Below are 20,607 nucleotides of genomic sequence, written 5' to 3'. Positions count from 1 at the left end.
GGCTCAGGTCATGATCTCAGGGTCCTGGGATCGAGCCCCACATCGGGCTCTCTGCTGAGCAGGGAGCCTGCTTCCCCTTCTCCCTCTGCCTGTCTCTCTGCCTACTTGTGATCTCTCTCTCTCTGTCAAATAAATAAATAAAATCTTTAAAAAAAAAAAGAAATGGAAGAGAAAAAGTAGAACAGATAACCACAAAAATATATAGTATGGTAACAGATTACTAGAAACAATTATATATTAACAAATCAGATAATTTAGGAAAAAACCCAGATAATCCTAAAAACAAACAAGTTATCAACATTGAATCATGAATCTTGAAATAGAACATCTTCTTAGACCAATAACAAGAATTAAAGTTGAATTAGGAATAAAAAATCTCCCAGCACAGAAAAGCTCTACATCACCTTGTTTCATTGGTGAATCTACCAAGCATTTAAGAAAAATAATTAATGACAATCTTTACCAAAATTTTACAAATAATGGAATAGAGGGACACATTCAAAATCATTGCATGAGGCCAGTACTACTCTAAATACCAAAACAGGATAAAAATAGTACAAGAACAAAAAGTCTAATTTTCTGACATAAGTATTGCTACTCTTTCTTTTGGCATCCAATTGCATGATAAATGTTTCTCTACCCCCTCACTTTCAATCTGCATATGTCTTTAGATCTCAGATGAGTCTTTTATGGCCAGCATATAGATGGGTCTTGTTCAGTCCATATACATGCAGAGTAATTATCGATAGATATGGAGTTATTGCCATTTTATTACTTTTTTGTCATTCCTGGAGGTTTTCTCTGATCCTAGCTTGTCTTTGTCACTTTTGGTTTCTCCTTTCCATTCAAAAGAGTTCCCTTTAATATTTCTTGCAGGGCTGGTTTAGTGGTCATGAACTCCTTTAGTTTTCATTTGTCTGGGAAACTATTTCTCCTTCTAATCTGAATGGTAGCCTTGCTGGATAGAGTATTCTTGGGAGCAGATTTTTCTCATTCAGCAGTTTGCATATATCATGTCATTCCCTTCTGGCTTGCCAAGTTTCTTTTGAGAAATTTCCAGGTAGCCCTATGGGTTTTCCTGTGTAAGTTGACGCCTTCTTTTATCTTGCTGCTTTTACAGTTTTTTCTTTATTACTATATTATGCAAATTCAATTACAATATGTCTTGGTGTCAGCCTGCTTTTGTTGATTTTGATGGGGGTTCTCTGTGCCTCCTGGACCTGGATGTCTGTTTCTTTCCTCAGATTAGGGAAATTTTCTGCTGTTATTTCTTGAAATAAATCTTCTGCCATCCTTTCTCTCTCTTCTTCTGAGACTTCTATGATATGAATGTTATTACATGTGATGGAGTCACTGAGTTCCCTAAATTTATTCTTGTGTTGCATAATTCTTCTTCCTCGCTTTTGTTCAGCTTCATTGTATTTCATTATTTTGTCTTCTAGGTCACTAATTCATTCCTCTTTTTTTTTTTTCCAGCCTACTGTTCATTGCATCAAACCTGTTTTTTTTTTAAATAGCATTTTTAAAAAAAGATTTTATTTATTTATTTGACACAGAGAGAGAGAGATCACAAGTAGGTAGAGAGGCAGTCAGAGGGTGGGGGAAATAGGTTCCTTGCTGAGCAGAGAGCCCGATGCGGGGCTTGATCCCAGCACCCTGAGATCATGACCCGAGCTGAAGGCAGAGGCTTAACCTACTGAGCCACCCAGGCCCCCTCATCAAACCTGTTTCTAATCTCATTTATTGTATTCTTCATCTCTCATTGATTGAGAGTGTAGTCATGTAGATATGAACATATTATGTAGATATGAACATTTTTCACATTACTAGTTATAGCTAAGTTGCTCTTAAGTTTCTGTTAGTCATGTGTCAAGTTTCCATTTTGAACATCTTTACCAACACTTGATAGTATTATCAAATTTTTGAATTTTTATGGACTGTGGAGTTGTGAAATTTTATGTCATTATTATTTTAATTTTTACTTATTTGATTACTAATGAGGTTAGGCATCTTTTCATGTTTTTATTAGACTCTAGTGTTTTTCTGTTCTCAGCGCTGCTTGTTTAAATCCTTTGTACATTTAAAAACTTCTGTTGTTTTCTCATTTATTTTTAGAAGTTTGGATACTATTGCTTTTCCCAGTTGTGACTCATCTATTCATATTTTAAAGATTTTCTTTCTTAATCAAAAGTTATAATTATTAGTGAAACAAAATGTATCACCATTTCTCTTTGTTGTTTTTGAACAAGATAGTAAAGGTATTTTTGTGAATTTAAATTTTAGATATTCACATTTAGGAGTTTCTTTTTCTTTTTAAGATTTTATTTATTTATTTGAGAGAGAGAAAGAGAGTGCACAAGCGGTGGGGAGGGATGGAGGAGAGGGAGGAGCAGGCTCTTCACTGAGCAGAGCCTGATGTGGGGCTCAATCCTGGACCCTGAGATCATTAGTTGAGCTGAAGTGCTGAAGGCAGTTGCTTAACTGAGACACCCACGTGCCCAGATTTAGGAGTTTCATCTAACTGTATTTTATTTCTTTGAATTGTGAGAAGAATAGTCCCCCTCCCCATCTCTTGTAGTTTTGTTATAGGTACCCTGCTGGCTAGCCCCATTTACCAAGTAGCCATTATTAGGCATTTATCAAGTTGTTTATTCTCCACTGTCATTTTGTCATTTAGCAAGTTTTCATATATATAGTTTTGAGATCTCTTTTCTGTCCTAGTCTGTTTAATCTTTTTGTGGGTCAATATCACACCATCACACTTACTCTGGCATTAAATTGATTCTTGTTGTCTAATAGAACAAGTCTCTCCACTGTGTTCACATAAATCTTGGATATTCTTACACAGAGTATTTTGGAATACTTCCACAGAGTATTTCATCAGGTAACACAAAAAACTCATGATTTTGACAGAGATATAATTGACTATATAATTGGTTTTAGAAGCCCTCCCCCAAGTATTGATTCTTTCTATTAGTATACAGACCATATACTTATGTCTTTTAATAAATTTTTATGATACTTTCTGTAAAGATATTATATATCTTTCATTAGCTACATCAAATAAGTGCTTTTTGGTATTAATGTAATGGTGTTTTAAAATTACATTTTTGAATGCTTCTATTCTTTTGCATAAGAACTTAAGTGATTTGTAAACAATTCAATCTTCTATAGGCTTGATAATTTATTCATAGATACAAGTTTTCTGTGTGGATGGTCATATTGTGAAGAGATATTGAAAGTTTTACTTATATGCAGATAGCAAATAAACACATAAAAAGATGTTCAGCATCATTAGCCATTAGAGAAACCCAAATTAAAGCCACAAGGTATCACTAAAACTCACTTTAATGGATAGAATAAAAAATAGTGGTAATGCTAAAACTGGGTAATGCATACAGTGCTGGTGGGAATGTGAAAAGATGCAGCCACTCTGGAAAAGACTGTGGGATTTCTTATAAAATTAAACATATGCTTACCATACAACCTCAGGCCTCATCAAAATTTAAAACCTTTGCTCTGTGAAAGAACCTGTGAAAAGGATGAAAACATAAGCTACATACTGGGAAGTATTTGCAAACCACATATCCAAGAAAGACCTTATATCTGGAATATATAAAGATCTCTCAAAATTCAAAAGAATAATAAAAACAAACAGTCCAATTAGAAAATGAGCAAAAGACACTTAAAATTGTAAAAAAAAGATTAAAAAAAACATGAACAGATATTTCACTAGGAGTATGTACAGTTGTAGGATGCTTACCTCATTTAATTTTAGGATTATTTTGATGGACATGGGCAAGCTGGTTCTAAATTTCGGAGGAAAAATGTCTTGAATAGCCAACAACTAGAAAATCCCTATTTTTTAAAGGATTTTTAAAAAAAGCATTTATTTTTTAAAGCACATAGAACATTTATAGTATTGACTATAAGGCAAATCTCAAAAAATTTCAAACATTGGACTCATACAAACCACATTTTACTGTAATCGATTACAGTAGAGACCAATTTTTGAAAAGATAGAACCAAAATATCCTATACATTTGAAAGTCTTAAATAGACATTTAGAAGTAATTCATGGGGAAAAGTAGAAATTATGTGATAATTTAGAAATACAAAAAACTTGTTGGAAATTTGGTTGGAATTGTTCTGAATCAGAAAACATTGAAGGCTAAAATGTTTCTTATCACTTTTAACTATACCTTACAATTTTTAGTATATAGTAGTGTTTTTATTCTCATTTAGTTCTACATAATTTAAAATTATCCTTATAATTTCTATTTTCTGTGAGTAGGTATTACACATCTTTGCTTTGATTAATTCCTAGGTATTTTTTAAGTTACTAGAACTATCTCTTTAAAATTTAGTTTGTAATTCTTTATTGCTGTTATGTAGAAATAGAGCTATTTTTTGTATATTGACTTTGTCTTCCATGGGCTTAATAAATTCACTGATTAATTCTAATACCTCAACTCTAGGTTATTTTGGATTTTATAAATATACAATCATATTATTTATGATGGACAGCTGTTTTACTTCTTAATTTTCAATCCTTATAGTTCCCCTCCCCCACTTCCTTTTTCTTGTTTTTGTTCTTGCTAAGCCTGCTATTTCAGTGCTGAAAGAAATGATGTTAGTGGATAACTTTGTCTGATTCCCATTTCAGAGAAAAAGCTTTTAGGCTTCCAACATTTTATCATTAAGAATTATATTTGTGGTAGGTTTGTTTTTGTAGATATCCTTTATCTAATCAACATTATTATTTGAGTCTCAAATTTTTCCAGATTTGGCCATTAGGAGCCCTTTCAGCCTAGCTCCTTAGTCTTTTTGATATGTCATCATCTTTTTTTTGAGCTTCTTCCTATTACCTCAAGATGTTCATCTTGTACCGTCCCTGTCCTGGCCCTGGAAACAGTTGATTCCTTTTAGTGGAAGTGGCATTTAGAATCTAAGGTCTGGAGACTACTCAGGTTTCTTTGCTTCTAGGTCCTTTCAACAGACAATACTAGGAAAATATCTATGTTTATCTAAATAGATCTATGTATCTATTTAAAATTGTAAGGTCATACAGATACATCCATTTTCAGTTCCATACCACAAGATACTTTCCAATGTTTTCTCTTTCCCTAATTGTAATTTTTTTTATAATTGTAAGAATCCTGTTTCCATTAAGGTCAATATATTAACTTATTTGTTCAAGCTAGAATATACAGATGATAATGTCTGGATTCCTTAATATTTTCCTAATTCATATTTCTATCTTCTTCTTCTTATGGTTCCATATCACTGAGCATTTATTTATGTTGACTGTCCCTCCTGAGTTTCCTCTCTGGCTGCTGGGTCTGCTCACATCTGTGGCTCATAGAGACAGAGCTGCTCATGGAGTACCCTGCACAGTAGGAACTACTCAGGTGGTAAAAGAAGCAGCATTCTCTACTCTTTGGGCTGGCTCTTGCTCCCTTCCAGACCCCCTGGAGTCTGTTACTACCTTGACAAGATACATAGAAGAAGGCTCTCCTCTGTCACTGCTCTCCCTGGACTCTCACCAGTGAGGAAAGATGTGGCTAGTCCTGTCAAACTCTCCTGGACTTTTGGGGAATCTTGACCTTCCATCCACTTTCCTTTCCTTTTCGTGTGTGTGTGTGTATGTGTGTGTGTGTGTGTGTGTGTGTTGTGTCAGATTTAGACATATCATCTATTAAAGTGAGCAAGATACTCTTACTTACCAATTGAGATTCTTTTCCCTTTCTCCAATATAAATCAGACAGAACGGTGCTGACCAATGAGACAGTAGTGATGTTGACATAAGAAAAAGGAGAGAGGTACTTTGAAGAAATCATATCATGCCATGTAAACAATTACGCAATTATAAAAATAGCTGGATGACTTTGAGATTTCGATAGGAATAATTTTAAACAAATTGAATATATGCTACACTTAAGATATGAACTACTAGCTAAATTTTAAAATACTAGTTTTTTTCAGAGCATATTGAATATGGATTTTTTTTAATTGTATTATTAGCCCCAGGGGTACAGGTCTATGAATCGCCAGGTTTACACACTTAACAGCACTCACCATAGCAAATACCCTCCCGAATGTCCATAACCCCACCACCCTCTCCGTATCGCCCTCCCCACGGCAACCCTCAGTTTGTTTTGTGAGATTAAGAATCTCTTATGGTTTGTCTCCCTCCCGATCCCATCTTGTTTCATTTATTCTTTTCCTACCCCCCAAACCCCGCACGCTGCCTCTCAACTTCCTCATATCAGGGAGATCATATGATAGTTGTCTTTCTCCGATTGACTTACTTCACTAAGCATAATACCCACTAGTTCCATCCATGTTGTCTCAAACGGCAAGATTTCATTTCTTTTGATGACTGCATAGTATTCCATTATATATATATGCCACATCTTCTTTATCTATTCATCTGTTGATGGACATCTAGGTTCTTTCCATAGTTTGGCTATTGTGGACATTGCTGCTATAAATATCTGGGTGCACGTGCCCCGTAGGATCACTACGTTTGCATCTTTAGGGTAAATACCCAGTAGTGCAATTGCTGGGTCATAGGGTAGCTCTGTTTTCAACTTTTTGAGGAACCTCCATGATGTTTTCCAGAGTGGTTGCACCAGCTTGCATTCCCACCAACAGTGTAGGAGGGTTTCCCCTTTCTCCACATCCTCGCCAGCATCTGTCATTTCCTGACTTGTTAATTTTAGCCATTCTGACTGGTGTAAGGTGGTATCTCACTGTGGTTTTGATTTGTATTTCCCTGATGGTGAGTGATGTGGAGCATTCATGTGTCTATTGGCCAACTGGATGTCTTCTTTGCAGAAATGTCTGTCCATGTCTTTTGCCCATTTCTTGACTGGATTATTTGTTCTTTCATTGTTGAGTTTGATAAATTCTTTATAGATTTTGGATACTAGCCCTTTATCTGATATGTCATTTGCAAATATCTTCTCCCATTCTGTCAGTTGTCTTTTGGTTTTGTTGACTGTTTTCTTTGCTGTGCAAAAGCTTTTGATCTTGATGAAGTCCCAGTAGTTCATTTTTGGCCTTGCTTCCCTTGCCGTGGGCGATGTTTCTAAGAAGGAGTTGCTATTGCTGAGGTCAAAGAAGTTGTTACCTGTGTTCTCCTCAAGGATTTTGATGGATTCCTGTCTCATACTGAGATATTGCATCCATTTTGAGTCTATTTTTGTGTGTGGTATAAGGAAATGGTCCAGTTTCATTCTACTGCATGTGGCTGTCCAATTTTCCCAACACCACTTGTTGAAGAGGTGATCTTTTTTCCATTGGATATTCTTTCCTGCTTTGTTGAAGATTAGTTGACCATAGAGTTGAGGGTCCAATTCTGGATTCTATCCTGTTCCATTGATCTATGTGTCTGTTTTTGTGCCAGTACCATACTGTCTTGATGATGACAGCTTTGTAATAGAGCTTGAAGTCTGGAATTGTGATGCCACCAACTTTGGCTTTCTTTTTCAATATTCCTCTGGCTATTCAAGGCCTTTTCTGGTTCCATATAAATTTTAGGATTATTTGTTCCATTTCTTTGAAAAAAATGGATGGGGCTTAGATAGGGATTGCATTAAATGTGTAGACTGCTGTATGTAGCATAGACATTTTCACAATATTTATTCTTCCAATCCATGAGAGTAGAACATTTTTCCATTTCTTTGTGCCTTCCTCAATTTCTTTCATGAGTACTTTATAGTTTTCTGAGTATAGATTTTTTGCCTTTTTGGTTAGGTTTATGCCTAGGTAGCTTATGGATTGGGGTGCAGTTGTAAATGTGATTGACTCCTTAATTTCTCTTTTTTCTGTCTTGTTGCTGGTGTAAAGAAATGCAACTGATTTCTGTGCATTGATTTTATATCCTGACACTTTACTGAATTCCTGTACAAGTTCTCGAAGATTTGGAGTGGATTCTTTTGGGTTTTCCACACATAGTATCATATCATCTGCAAAGAGTGATAGTTTGACTTCTTCTTTGCCGATTTGGATGCCTTTAATTTCTTTTTGTTGTCTGATTGCTGAGGCTAGGACTTCTAGTACTATGTTGAATAGCAGTGGTGATAATGGACTTGCCGTATTCCTGACCTTAGCAGAAAAGCTCTCAGTTTTTCTCCATTGAGAATGATGTTTGCGGTGGGTTTTTCATGGATGGCTTTGATGATATTGAGGTATGTATTCTCTACCTCTACACTTTGCAAAGTTTTGATCAGGAAAGGATGCTGTACTTTGTCAAATGCTTTTTCAGCATCTATCGAGAGAGAGTATCATGTGGTTCTTGTTCTTTTATTAATGTATTGTATTACATTGATTGATTTGCGGATGTTGAACCAACCTGCAGCCCTGGAGTAAATCCCACTTGGTCATGGTGAATAATCCTTTTAATGTACTGTTGGATCCTATTGGCTAGTATTTTGGTGAGAATATTTGCAACTGTGTTCATCAAGGATATTGGTCTGTAATTCTCCTTTTTGATGGAGTCTTTGTCTGGTTTTGGGATCAAGGTAATGCTGGCCTCATAAAATGAGTTGGGAAGTTCTCCTTCCATTTCTATTTTTTGGAACAGTTTCAGAAGAATAGGTATGAATTCTTCTTTAAATGTTTGGTAGAATTCCTCTGGGAAGCCATTTAGCCCTGGGCTCTTGTTTGTTGGGAGATATTTTGATGACTGCTTCAATCTCCTTACTGGTTATGGGTCTGTTCAGTTTTCTATTTCTTCCTGGTTCAGTTTTGGTAGTTTATATGTCTCTAGGAATGCATACACTGTTCCCAGATTGTCAAATTTGCTGGTGTATAGTTACTTATAATATGTTCTTATAATGATTTGATTTCGTTGGTGTTGGTTGTGATCTCTTCTCTTTCATTCATGATTTTATTAATTTGGGCCCTTTCTCTTTTCTTTTTCATAATTCTGGCCAGGGCTTTATCAATCTTATTAATTCTTTAAAAGAACCAGCTCCTAGTTTCGTTGATTTCTTCTACTATTCTTTTGGTTTCTGTTTCACTGATTTCTGCTCTGATCTTTATTATTTTTTCTCCTCCTGGGTTTAGGCTTTCTTTGCTGTTCTTTCTTTAGCTCCTTTAGGTGTAGGGTTAGGTTGTGTATTTGCGACCTTTCTCGTTTCTTAAAAAAGGCTTGTACCGCTATATATTTTCCTCTCAGGACTGCCTTTGCTCTGTCCCACAGATTTTGAACAGTTGTGTTTTCATTATCATTTGTCTCCATGAATTTTTTCAATTCTTCTTTAATTTGCTGGTTGACCCATTCATTTTTAGTAGGATGCTCTTTAGCCTCCATGTATTTGAGTTCTTTCCACCTTTCCTCTTGTGTGAGTTCTAGTTTCAGAGCATTGTGGTCTGAAAATATGCAGGGAGTGATCCCAATCTTTTGGTACTGGTTGAGACCTGATTTGTGACCCAGGATGTGATCTATTCTGGAAAATGTTCCAGGTGCAGTAGAGAAGAATGTGTATTCTGTTGGTTTGGGATGGAATGTTCTGAATATATCTGTGATGTCCATCTGGTCCAGTGTGTCATTTAAAGACTTTATATCCTTATTGATCTTTTGCTTGGATGATCTGTCCATTTCAGTGAGGGAGTCTTAAAGTCCCCTACTATTATTGTATTATTGTTGATGTGTTTCTCTGATTTTGTTATTAATTGTTTTATATAGTTGGGTGCTCCCATGTTAGGGGCATAGATATTTAAAATTGTTAGATCTTCTTGTTGGACAGACCCTTTGAGTATGATATAGTGTCCTTCCTCATCTCTTATTATAGTCTTTGGCTTAAAATCTAATTGATCTGATATAAGGATTGCCACCCCAGCTTTCTTTTGATGTCCATTAGCATGGTAAATTCTTTTCCACCCCCTCACTTTAAATCTGGAGGTGTCTTTGGCTCTAAAATGAGTTTCGTGTAGACAGTGTATTGATGGGTTTTGTTTTTTTATCCATTCTGATACCCTGTGTCTTTTGATTGGGGCATTTAGCCCATTTACATTCAGGGTAACTATGGAAAGATATGAATTTAGTGCCATTGTATTGCCTGTAAGGTGACTGTTACTGTATATTGCCTCTGTTCCTTTCTGATCTACTACTTTTAGGCTCTCTCTTTGCTTAGAGGACCCCTTTCAATATTTCCTGTAGAGCCGGTTTGGTGTTTACAAATTCTTTTAGTGTTTGTTTGTCCTGGAAGCTTTTTATCTCTCCTTCTATTTTCAATGATAGCCTAGCTGGATATAGTATTCTTGGCTGCATGTTTTTCTCGTCTAATGCTCTGAATATATCATGCCAGTTCTTTCTGGTTTGCCAGGTCTCTGTGGATAAGTCTGTTGCCAATCTAATATTTTTACCCTTGTATGTTACAGACTTCTTGTCCCGGGCTGATTTCAGGATTTTCTCTTTGTCGCTAAGACTTGTAAATTTTATTATTATATGACAGGGTGTGGGCCTATTCTTATTGATTTTTATGTGAGTTCTTTGCGCCTCCTGGATTTTGATGCTTGTTCCCTTTGCCATATTAGGGAAATTCTCTACAATAATTCTCTCCAATATATCTTCTACTCCCCTCTTTCTGTTTCTTCTGGAATCCCAATTATTCTAATGTTTTTTCGTCTTATGGTATCACTTATCTCTCGAATTCTCCCCTCATGGTCCAGTAGTTGTTTGTTTCTCTTTTGCTTAGCTTCTTTATTCTCTGTCATTTGGCCCTCTATATCACTAATTCTCTCTTCTGCCTCATTTATCCTAGCAGTAAGAGCTTCCATTTTCTATTGCACTTCATTAATAGCTTTTTTGATTTCAACTTGTTTAAATTTTAGTTCTTTTATTTCTCCAGAAAGTGTTTCTCTAATATCTCCCATGCCTTTTTCAAGTCCAGCTAGCACCTTGAGAATCGTCATTCTGAATTCTAGATCTGACACATTACCAATGTCCGTATTGATTAGGTCCCTGGCCTGCGGTACTGCCTCTTGTTCCTTTTTTTTTTTTGTGGTGAGTTTTCCTGCCTTGTCATTTTATCCAGATAAGAATATATGAAGGAGCAAATAAAATACTAAAAGGGTGGCAAAGACCCCAGGAAAATGTGCTTTAACCAAATCAGAAGAGACCCCAAATCATGGGGGGAAGAAAAGGGGTAAAAAGAACTTCAGAGAAAAAAAATTTTTTTTTAAAAGTATAAAAAAGAACATATGTTTATTCGACTGGTGAATAGAACAGGGTCACCCACTTAATTTTGGGAATATTTTGGTCTCTTAGAAGAAACTACCTCTCCCAATTTTAAAGAATGAAAAACATATATAAGGGCAAACACGATGAAGGGATGGAATATGAATATAAAGATGAAATATTTTTTAAAAATTTTAAAAAAGGAGTTGATAAGATAAGTTGATTGGGAGAATAAAGAAAAAGAAAGTGGAGAGAATTTGCTCAGGCTGGAGACTAGAACAAAGCCCTGTGCTAGATTTAGGGTATAATTTGATCTATTAGAAGTTGTATCCAAAATTTTTTTTAGAAGAAAAAACCCTTGTATACAAAAAATAAAGTTAGATACAATGAAGGATAAAATATGACTATAATAATGAAGGTTCAAAAAAGATTGTTTTTGAAAGTTATTGTTAAGATTACCTAGTTAAAAAATGTTAAAAGAGGAAAGGGTAAAAGTAAAAAAAAAATTAGCAGAAGAAAAAAAATAAAATTAAAAAAATTAATTAACTTTGCAAGGCTAAAGAATCATGGGGAGAAAGCCATGAATTCCATGCTTTGCTTTCTCCTCCTCTGGAATTCTGCTGTTCTCCTTGGTAAGTGAACTTGGTCATGGCTGAATTTCTTGCTGATCTTCTTGGGGAGGGGCCTGTTGTAGTGACTCTCAAGTGTCTTTGCCCGAGGTGGAATTGCACCACACTTACCAGGGGCTGGGCTAAGTAATCTTCTCATGATCGCTTTTGGGAGCTTTTGTTCCCTGAACACTTTCCATAGAGTTCCGGAGGATGGGAATGAAAATGGCGGCCTCCCAATCTGCGGCCCAGAGGAGCCGAGAGCTCGGGGCCCCACTCCTCAGTGCACCCTTGGAAAAAATTGCTCAATCACTCCCGTCTCCCTGGTCTCCAGCTGCACTCCGAGCTCACCTGGCCTGTCACCAAACGTCTCTGTCTCTGGCATACAGCCCCACCTGCAGTCTCCAAACCCTACAGATCCCTGCACTCTTCCAAGGGGGTGTCCCCAGATCTTTTGGGGTCCCTGCTCACAGAGCAGTGGCCTGTGCCACGGATCACAATTTAAGGTAACCCTGAGTTGAGAGCTCACTCCTCGGCTCCGTCTCGGTAGCCAGCTTCCCCACTCTAATACCTGTGAGTCTGTGACACTCAGACAGCCCCGATCCTTCGATGATCCTGTGGGACCTGAGACCACGCTGTCCCTGCATGGGCTTCACCCTGGTTTAGCCTCTGGAGTGATGTCCCTTAGTGGAGCAGATTTTTAAAAGTTCTGATTTTGTGCTCCATTGCTCCACTTCTTGCTAGGAGCCGGCCCCTCCCCCCGTGTTCTATCTTCCTGTTGCTTTGGATTCACTTCTCCGCCAGTTCTACCTTTCAGAAAGTGGTGGATTTTCTGTTTCTAGAGTTGCTGCTCTTTTTCTCTTCGATCTCCTGTTGGATTTGTAGGTGTTCGGAATGGTTTGATAAGCTATCTAGCTGATCTCCTGCTACCTGATGTTGCTTCAGCCTGCTACTTCTCCACCATCTTGACTCCTCCCTTGAATATGGATTTATGAAGTTATTTCATTTATAGTTGATTGATATTTTATTTTTGCTCTAGTCTGACTAATGTTGGAAAAACTTTGCTCCATTGCTTTTTTCCTTAAGGAACAATACAGAGAAATGATTTTCTTGTTTAATATTGAAGTAAGGGGATGAATGTGAACATTATGTTATAATTCCATTGTCTGATCTCAGTGGCCTTTTGTTTATGGAAAAGAAAAGCTGTCTGGTTGGAGCTTAGGACACAGACGTTATAGAGAATGGAAGACAATACATAGTGTCTTTGTCCTTACTATTTATCTTCATGCCTTCTCTACTGCCCTATTTCACATTCTTAGTGCCAAGGAAATGACGAATAAGCCAGAAACATTTGCATAAGGGCAGTCAAGTGAATTCTTGGTGTCTTTTATACAAATTGGAATCATTGTTTGTTATCAAATATCTGGAAGCTTATGTAATTTCAAAACTTGTTTCTCTTTGGCAGAAATAAGAGAACTGATGTTAGAAAACTTGCTTATCGATTCCTGGTGGATAACTTGAATCCTATAATATTAAATTTTGTGAAAAGGAAGAGGTTCCATCAAGTATTTCTTGAGGAGATGCCCTGGAGAGCTCAGATGAACCTGTATCTGGCAAGTGCACACTTCAACCTGCTTTTAACGAAGCTGGGGGAGCGTACAAAGATGAAATTTGGCCCTTCACATCCAGTGGTCAGGTATAGAATATTATCAGTGAATGGTACTTTTTTAGCATGAGCATAGATTTTGTTTGTTATGTTCAGGGCTCCAAAGTTGATAATAACTTAAAAAGGTTTACAGAGTGCTTCTTTCTTTACTGATCATTGATACATTACTTAATTTCTTGTCTCAGAATCTTCCCCAAACAGGTGCTGGATATAAGCACTTAGGAAGTACTAATCTGCACGTATCTTGAATATGTTTGTTAGTATAGCTTTCTGTGAAGGAGATAGTGTCATTTCAAGAGAAATTTAATATTAATTGTGTATTAACTATAGTTATTAGGTATTAGACAGAGGTAAGTTTCAAAATGATTCAGATGATTCATTTTGAGGTATATTTTAAGCCTCTATAAACATAAATTGTATTTTCTCATACAATGTACATTTTGTATCATTAATTCAGAAGACACTGTTGAGCTCTTGAGTGTCCTTGGCTAAAGTGTTATGGGAGATAAAATAGAAAATAAATACATAATGTGAACTACTATGTAATCTTAAAAAGGGGAGTAGAGTCTTTCAAAAAGAAAAAAATAAAACTGAGCTCCTGTTAGATACAGTTCCTGAGGTAGACAAAATGAGCATGAAAAGATGAGCAGGACATACAAGATAGTGTCTCACAGGGTGGATCACAGGTGTTAATGAATAACTAAATAATGGTATAAGGTGAAGTATACACAAAGTCTTCTTTGTTCATGGGGAAAAGGCTTTTCTCTGACTGAAACTCACAGGAAAGATTTCATGGGGAAAGGCCACTTGGCCTGGTTCTTGATTAATAGGCAAGATTTAGAAATGTGCAGATAGGGAGAGGGGATTCTAGGTGGTTGGAAGCACATGAGTTAGAGCCCAGGTAGGAAACACAGGATGAGAACCTGAAATGGTCTGACCAGAATCTAGGGTAAATGAAAAGGAATAGTGTGAAATAATTAAAAAAAAAAAAAAAAAAAAAAAGAAGATCCATAGCAGATCATGGGGGGGTCTTAACTACTAAATCTGAACTTTAATTTATATACAGTGGTGGATTATTAAGGGTTTTTGAGCAGGGCAATGATAAAAAATTTCTCTGACAGCAACGTATCAAATGGATTGGAGGAAGGAAAGACTGTAACAGGGTTACAAATTAAGAGGTATGTATTTCAATAATCCAGTGATAAAATATGCAGGTGAAATCCATGGTAAACTTGGTACGAGTCTGTTTTCATTAGAATCTGGTTAAATCATTACCAGCTTGAACCTCCATTAAAATGTCTCCAGATAGTTCCTTTTCCTATGCAGGCTAGACCAGATTTGCATTTAAGAAGTAGTTAGATTGCCTGACCAACAGGGAAGGCTTTTGGCAAAGTAACCCATTCATGAAGCCATGAGAGGAGAATGATTCAGATCAGATGGGCTTCCTAACTTTCCTCTGAACACTGAGAAGAATTCTCTGAAATTTCAATCATATATGACCATTCAGACATGATTACTTCATAGCACAGCAATTAGACAATGGCCAAATTTGTATCAGGGTTACTTGGTGCTAAATTCAATTTTACTAAAACCATTAAAACATACTCAATATTTATGTATGCATATATTTTTGCATTTGTTTATTTTTGGTGGAGGATTATTTATTGCTTAGACTTTAATTTATAAAAGACGTAACATTGATTGTGGACACATTGCTTTATATAGTAGGTATCTTCGTTGAGTTGTGTTTTAATCAGGTTAAATTGACATAAATTATTGTTTCAGAGCCTTTAGAATGAATATAGATCATCATTCCCATTTTTGAAGGCCCTTTCGGGGAAATAGATATTGATGTTAAAATTCCTAAGAGCAAAGTTACATTATATAATTTTAAAATTTAATGAGATATTGTTTGACGTTGGTTAAGTGTAAGAATATGTTATGATCCAAAATTTGGAAGCTCTAACTCACAAATAATTTAAAAATTAAAGTAGATTGTATTTGGCAGATTCAATTCAATTTTGTTTATATATTTTTTTAATGATATTTTCCTCCCGGCAGTTTCCGATCATGTGATCCTAATATGTTCTCACTATATAATTCAGGAACAGTATTACCAACAACGAAATTGACTCTAGAAAACTATAAAGTGATACTTGATTTCCTTCATACAGCTAGAAAAAGAAAGGCCAACTTACCATCAGGTAAAATAAAAAATTTATGATGTATACTATCAAATTGCTTCTATATTTTTTTCACTGATACAGCACACACATGAACACACACACACACACACACACACACACACTCCACAGTCATACAGAGGTACACATATCATTTTCCAATGACCCAGGAATTTAATTGAGTTGTGGTATTTTGTAGGATATTCTTATTTTCTCAGTTTTTAAGAATTTTCTGTATTTTTATGGTATGTATTTGGAAATATATATGTTGTATTCTAACCTAAACCAGTGGCTAACCTACATCATTTGGCTGTTTACCAAATATAATGTATGCATGTAATGTATGTATTTATTTTTAGAAAGGGAGAAAGTGGTGGGGAGGGGCAGAGGGAGAGGAAGAGAGAATCTTTTTTTTTTTTTTAAAGATTTTATTTATTTATTTGGCAGACAGAGATCACAAGTAGGTAGAGAGAGAGAGAGGAGGAAGCAGGCTCCCTGCTGAGCAGAGAGCCCGATACGGAGCTCGATCCCAGGACCCTGAGATCATGACCTGAGCCGAAGGCAGAGGCTTTAACCCACTGAGCTACCCAGGCGCCCCAGGAATAGAGAATCTTAAGCAGGCTCCACGCTGGGCTCGATCTCAAAACCCTGAGATCATGACTTGGACCAAAATCAAGAGTCAGACACTTAACCGACAAAGCCACGCAGGCACCCCTAATGTTCTTTTAAAAATATTGGTAGTCTTCTGTTGTTAAGATAGGTGAAGACTTGATATCAGGGGTTATATTTTAGCAGAAGTAAGTTTCAGAACAAATTCCACCACACGTACTGATGTAACTGGCATGGAAACAGTCCTATAGCTGTTTGATAGTACTGATTTTGTACTCAGGGGAGTCTACTCTTGCCTTAGGATCTCCAACTAGCACCTTCCGAGAAAGCTTACTCCCAAGTGAATGCAGTAATATTTGTTTGAATGGCAGGACCAACCTGTATTCTTGTCATCTGCTCAGGTGATAGGAGACTTGCTCTGGGAGGTGGAGAAATGCAAAAGAAAAGAGCTCTTGATCTGGGTGCCACAACTGATGACACTATTCTCAGCAATCACCTATCTTGAATACCACTCACTTCACAAACGAAGATTTCTTTCTAATATCTTCATGCTATTATAAACCCTCTTATGTAGATTTTTAGTAACGGTATTTTAAGTGCTATATAACTTACTGCTGATCAGGATACTTCATTTGCTGGGTAATTGCCCCAGAGTGTTGATTTATATTTGAGGTACTTGATATGCCTTCTGATTTCTTCTAGGGTGTAGATTAGATTTAACTGGTACCTTCATGTTATATATGAATATTGAAGTATTTGAAAGTAAATTCCCTTGACACAGAGCCAAGTTTTATATGTAGATAGTAATATATAGCTTCTTGAGGGTTTTTTTTTTAAAAGATTTTATTTATTTATTTGCCAGAGAGAGAGAGGGAGAGAGAGCACAGGCAGACAGAATGGCAGGCAGAGGCAGAGGGAGAAGCAGGCTCCCCGCTGAGGAAGGAGCCCGATGTGGGACTCGATCCCAGGACGCTGGGATCATGACCCGGGCGAAAGGCAGCCGCTTAACCAACTGAGCCACCCAGGCGTCCCGAGGGTTTTTTTTTTTTAAAACTACCTGCCTAAGACCTTCCATGAAATCACCAATAGAATACTGTGCTATTGAGACTTATTAATTAATGCAAAGTTCTAAGAGAAGGTTTGTGGTAGGAGAAATCTGTGTTTTTATATCACACCAATAAGATAATGCATGGACATGTTTGCTGCACTTTCTAACTCCAGGAAATGCTACTCACCTTCTAGTGTATATGTCCTGGGAATGGACTATTTAGGGAGAAATTAAGGAAATTAAGTGGGATTCTATGATTGGTCCCTTAGAAAACATGACATTCCTGTCTCTGCGTTGTTCCCTTGGCTGTAACCCTTGCCCAGAATGATGTTCTCCATAGTCTTTTTGCATAGCTAAACCATGTTCACGCTTTAAGGCCTAATCTGGACGCCTCCTTCTCTAGAAACTTTCCTTAGTTCATTGTGTCCATGATAATCCCATCCTTTCTCCGAATTTATATAGCATTTCTTATCTTAATTACTCATTTGATGCTTATCAGCTAAGTCTTCTGGAACTTTCTGCTTCCAATAATGTTATACTTTATTTTTGTACTGTAGATGCTGAAGAATTTTCCACATTTATTAATTCCAGAATGAGTGATGAAAATGTGTCCAAGACACAAACAGTTAATGACTCAGACTCTCAGTCAGGTCTTAGTGCTAAAGAAAAGGATCGAGCTGCAAATTTGGGTATATTGGATCATTTTATGAAGATCTTCTTATATTGCAGGAGAGCAATGGTAAGGTGCTAAATTTTTATTTTATTTTAATTGAATTTTAGCTAATTTGCTAAATTAATAGACACAAATCTCAGCCATTTGTTTGGGCATGTAAGATGTGCTTATTTACTTACTATCCATAATTTTAGTTTCGACTTTGAAACTAAATTTGCTGGGTTTCACATCAGTCATTTTTGAGGTTTGCCTGCCATTAGTGCTAAAGATTTACACCTTGTGAGGCTGTCAGGGAGAGGAGAAAGCTGCTTTAGTCATCATTCATCCATTGGTGTGGAGCTGAGGTGGCCTTTGCCCTTGTCTACACAACCTCTGTGAATATACAGATACTCCTTTGCAACTTTCTTGGCCACATTTGGGACATGGCTGTCTATGATGGTGACACCAGTGGTTCCTTTCTGGAGTCTTACTCCTACCTGGGGTACGATAGATCACTTTATTCCCTCTAACACAGGGAACACTCTTTCTGGGCAACAGAAAAATCCTGCTCCTAGCTCCTGATCCCTTGCTTCTACAAGCCAATTGTGTCTTCTCTCAAATACTTTTCTTTTTTTTCTTAAATATTATATGATACATTATTAAACTTAGAATTGGAATCATTAGCTACAAAGGAATTAGTTTCCTTTTTCTCATTGCAGGAATGGCATATACTTCAAACCTCTCAAGAGTTGAGAGGAAATCGATCCTTTCTAGAACAATTTCATTCCCATTTTCTCTGTGGAGAAGGTGATTTCTTAAAAAATACGAAGCAAACCCACATCATCCCCCTTGACCATGGGCACTGCATCCTATCCTTCCACCAGCTTCAGGGCCCTGAAAGGTCTGGGTCTTGCTCAATTCTTGGAACTCAGTTCATCTTGCTCTCATTCAGTCCACTCTCCTCTGTGTGATCTTGAGAGCACAGATCTTGTTCCTTTCTCATCCCTCAAATTCATCCTCCATCCTTTGCAGTTGCTGCTCCCTCAGTTTCAAATGCTGTCCTCCCAACACCCTCTTCCCCACTTTCACATGATTTGTTCAACTCAACATTCAAGTCTCTGATCATGTCACCTCCTCAGAGAGGACTTTTTTCCTGATCACCCCCATCTAAAAGGGCATATCATCTCATGCTTGTCAGATTCTAACCCAATTCTGCTTTATTTTTCTTTACAATACTTATTATTCCCTGGAACTACATTTTTAAAAAATTTTATTTATTTGACAGACAGAGATCACAAGTAGGCGGAGAGGCAGGCAGAGAGAGAGAGGAGGAAGCAGGCTCCCCGCTGAGCAGAAAGCCCGATGTGGGACTCGATCCCAGGATACTGAGATCATGACCTGACCTGAGCCAAAGGCAGAGGCTTAACCCACTGAGCCACCCAGGTGCCCCTGGAACTACATTTTTATTTGTCTACTTATCTAGTGTCAGTCACCCCTAATAAACTGAAGCAACATGAGGGCAGATCCGGTTACCCTTGTTCATTGCCACATTCTCAGAACCTAGAACAATGGAAATGTTTTGAGTCAGACTGCTGGTGTGCAAATCTTAGCTAACCACTTAGTAGATCATGACCCTGTGCAAGTTAGCTCCAATCTGTGTTTCCTTATCTGTAAATTAAGAAGAATGCTAGTGCATGCTTATTTCATAGGAGCTATTGTTAGAATTAACTGAGATAATGATATAAATGACACAATAAATGGTGTTATTTTTTATTGTTGACATAATTTTTGCAGAAAGATGAAGTTGTTCAGAGATCTCTAACTTTTGAAAGTTTATTTTTTTAAATGTTGTCTTTGTTTTAGGTTCTTGCTCATCGTGGTGGCTATTGGACTCTGCTTCAGAACTGCTGTCGGGCCCTTTGGAACTTTACTCAGGAGCTACAGATACTTCTTAAACAAACAGTGGATATATATAAAACATTTCCTATTAGCCAGGATTGTTTCCTCTGTACCTGTGTTTTGCCATTTTATTTGGGAGCAGAATTACTTATTGACATGTTAGTAGAACTACAAAATATTGATTCTATTAAGGTAAGGGCACTTGGGTAATTATTTTTACTTCATCCAATTAATAAGTACTTTTTACTGTGCACATTGGGATAAATAGAAATTAATATTTTCCTTGACTTATTACTTAGTTTGTCTACATTTCATTTGCTTCATTAATATTTGGTTCACAATACACAGCTCACATTGATGTTAATTGTAAATATCTTAGCCTGAAAATCCAACTTTTTAAAGGAAATAGTAACCTGTACTGAGCTCCAGCTTCTGTATAAACTAACTATAATGCATTTAATCCTCATAGCAATTTTTTTGACAGAGAAACAGACTCCAAGAGAGATCATATAGCTTGTCAGTTGCTCTTTACCTCACTGCTTTATCTGTCCTTGTTCTATTATTTGCAATCTGGTAGTATTTGTGACCATTTAAAATCTACCACACTATGGTTTAAAACATGAAAATACAATAGAAAAAGTGCAATCATTATGTAATCTAAACACACTGAAAATTAATAAGCACTAAACACATTAAGGCATGGAATGTATAACCTTTCTAGATATAAAATATGTGAAAACTTTAGCACAAA

At 36.7% G+C, this 20,607-nt stretch overlaps 1 protein-coding gene across 1 annotated transcript in view; it reads left to right on the top strand.

Moving 5' to 3' along the window:
- LOC111142202 (cilia and flagella associated protein 54) overlaps positions 1-20,607 on the top strand; it is a 313,573-nt gene that overhangs the window by 147,193 nt on the left and 145,773 nt on the right. The window contains exons 33-36 of the mRNA XM_022495227.1: positions 13,265-13,495; positions 15,527-15,669; positions 17,863-18,044; positions 19,821-20,048. Coding sequence (XP_022350935.1) covers positions 13,265-13,495; positions 15,527-15,669; positions 17,863-18,044; positions 19,821-20,048 — 784 coding nt within the window. The remainder of the gene's footprint in view (positions 1-13,264; positions 13,496-15,526; positions 15,670-17,862; positions 18,045-19,820; positions 20,049-20,607) is intronic.

The sequence above is a fragment of the Enhydra lutris genome, unplaced genomic scaffold, assembly GCF_002288905.1.
Source record: "Enhydra lutris kenyoni isolate GAN:26980312 unplaced genomic scaffold, ASM228890v2 scaffoldscaffold7, whole genome shotgun sequence".
NCBI lineage: Eukaryota > Metazoa > Chordata > Mammalia > Carnivora > Mustelidae > Enhydra > Enhydra lutris.
Note: the sequence above shows the minus strand (reverse complement) of the source record. Positions and strands in the feature narration are given on the sequence as shown.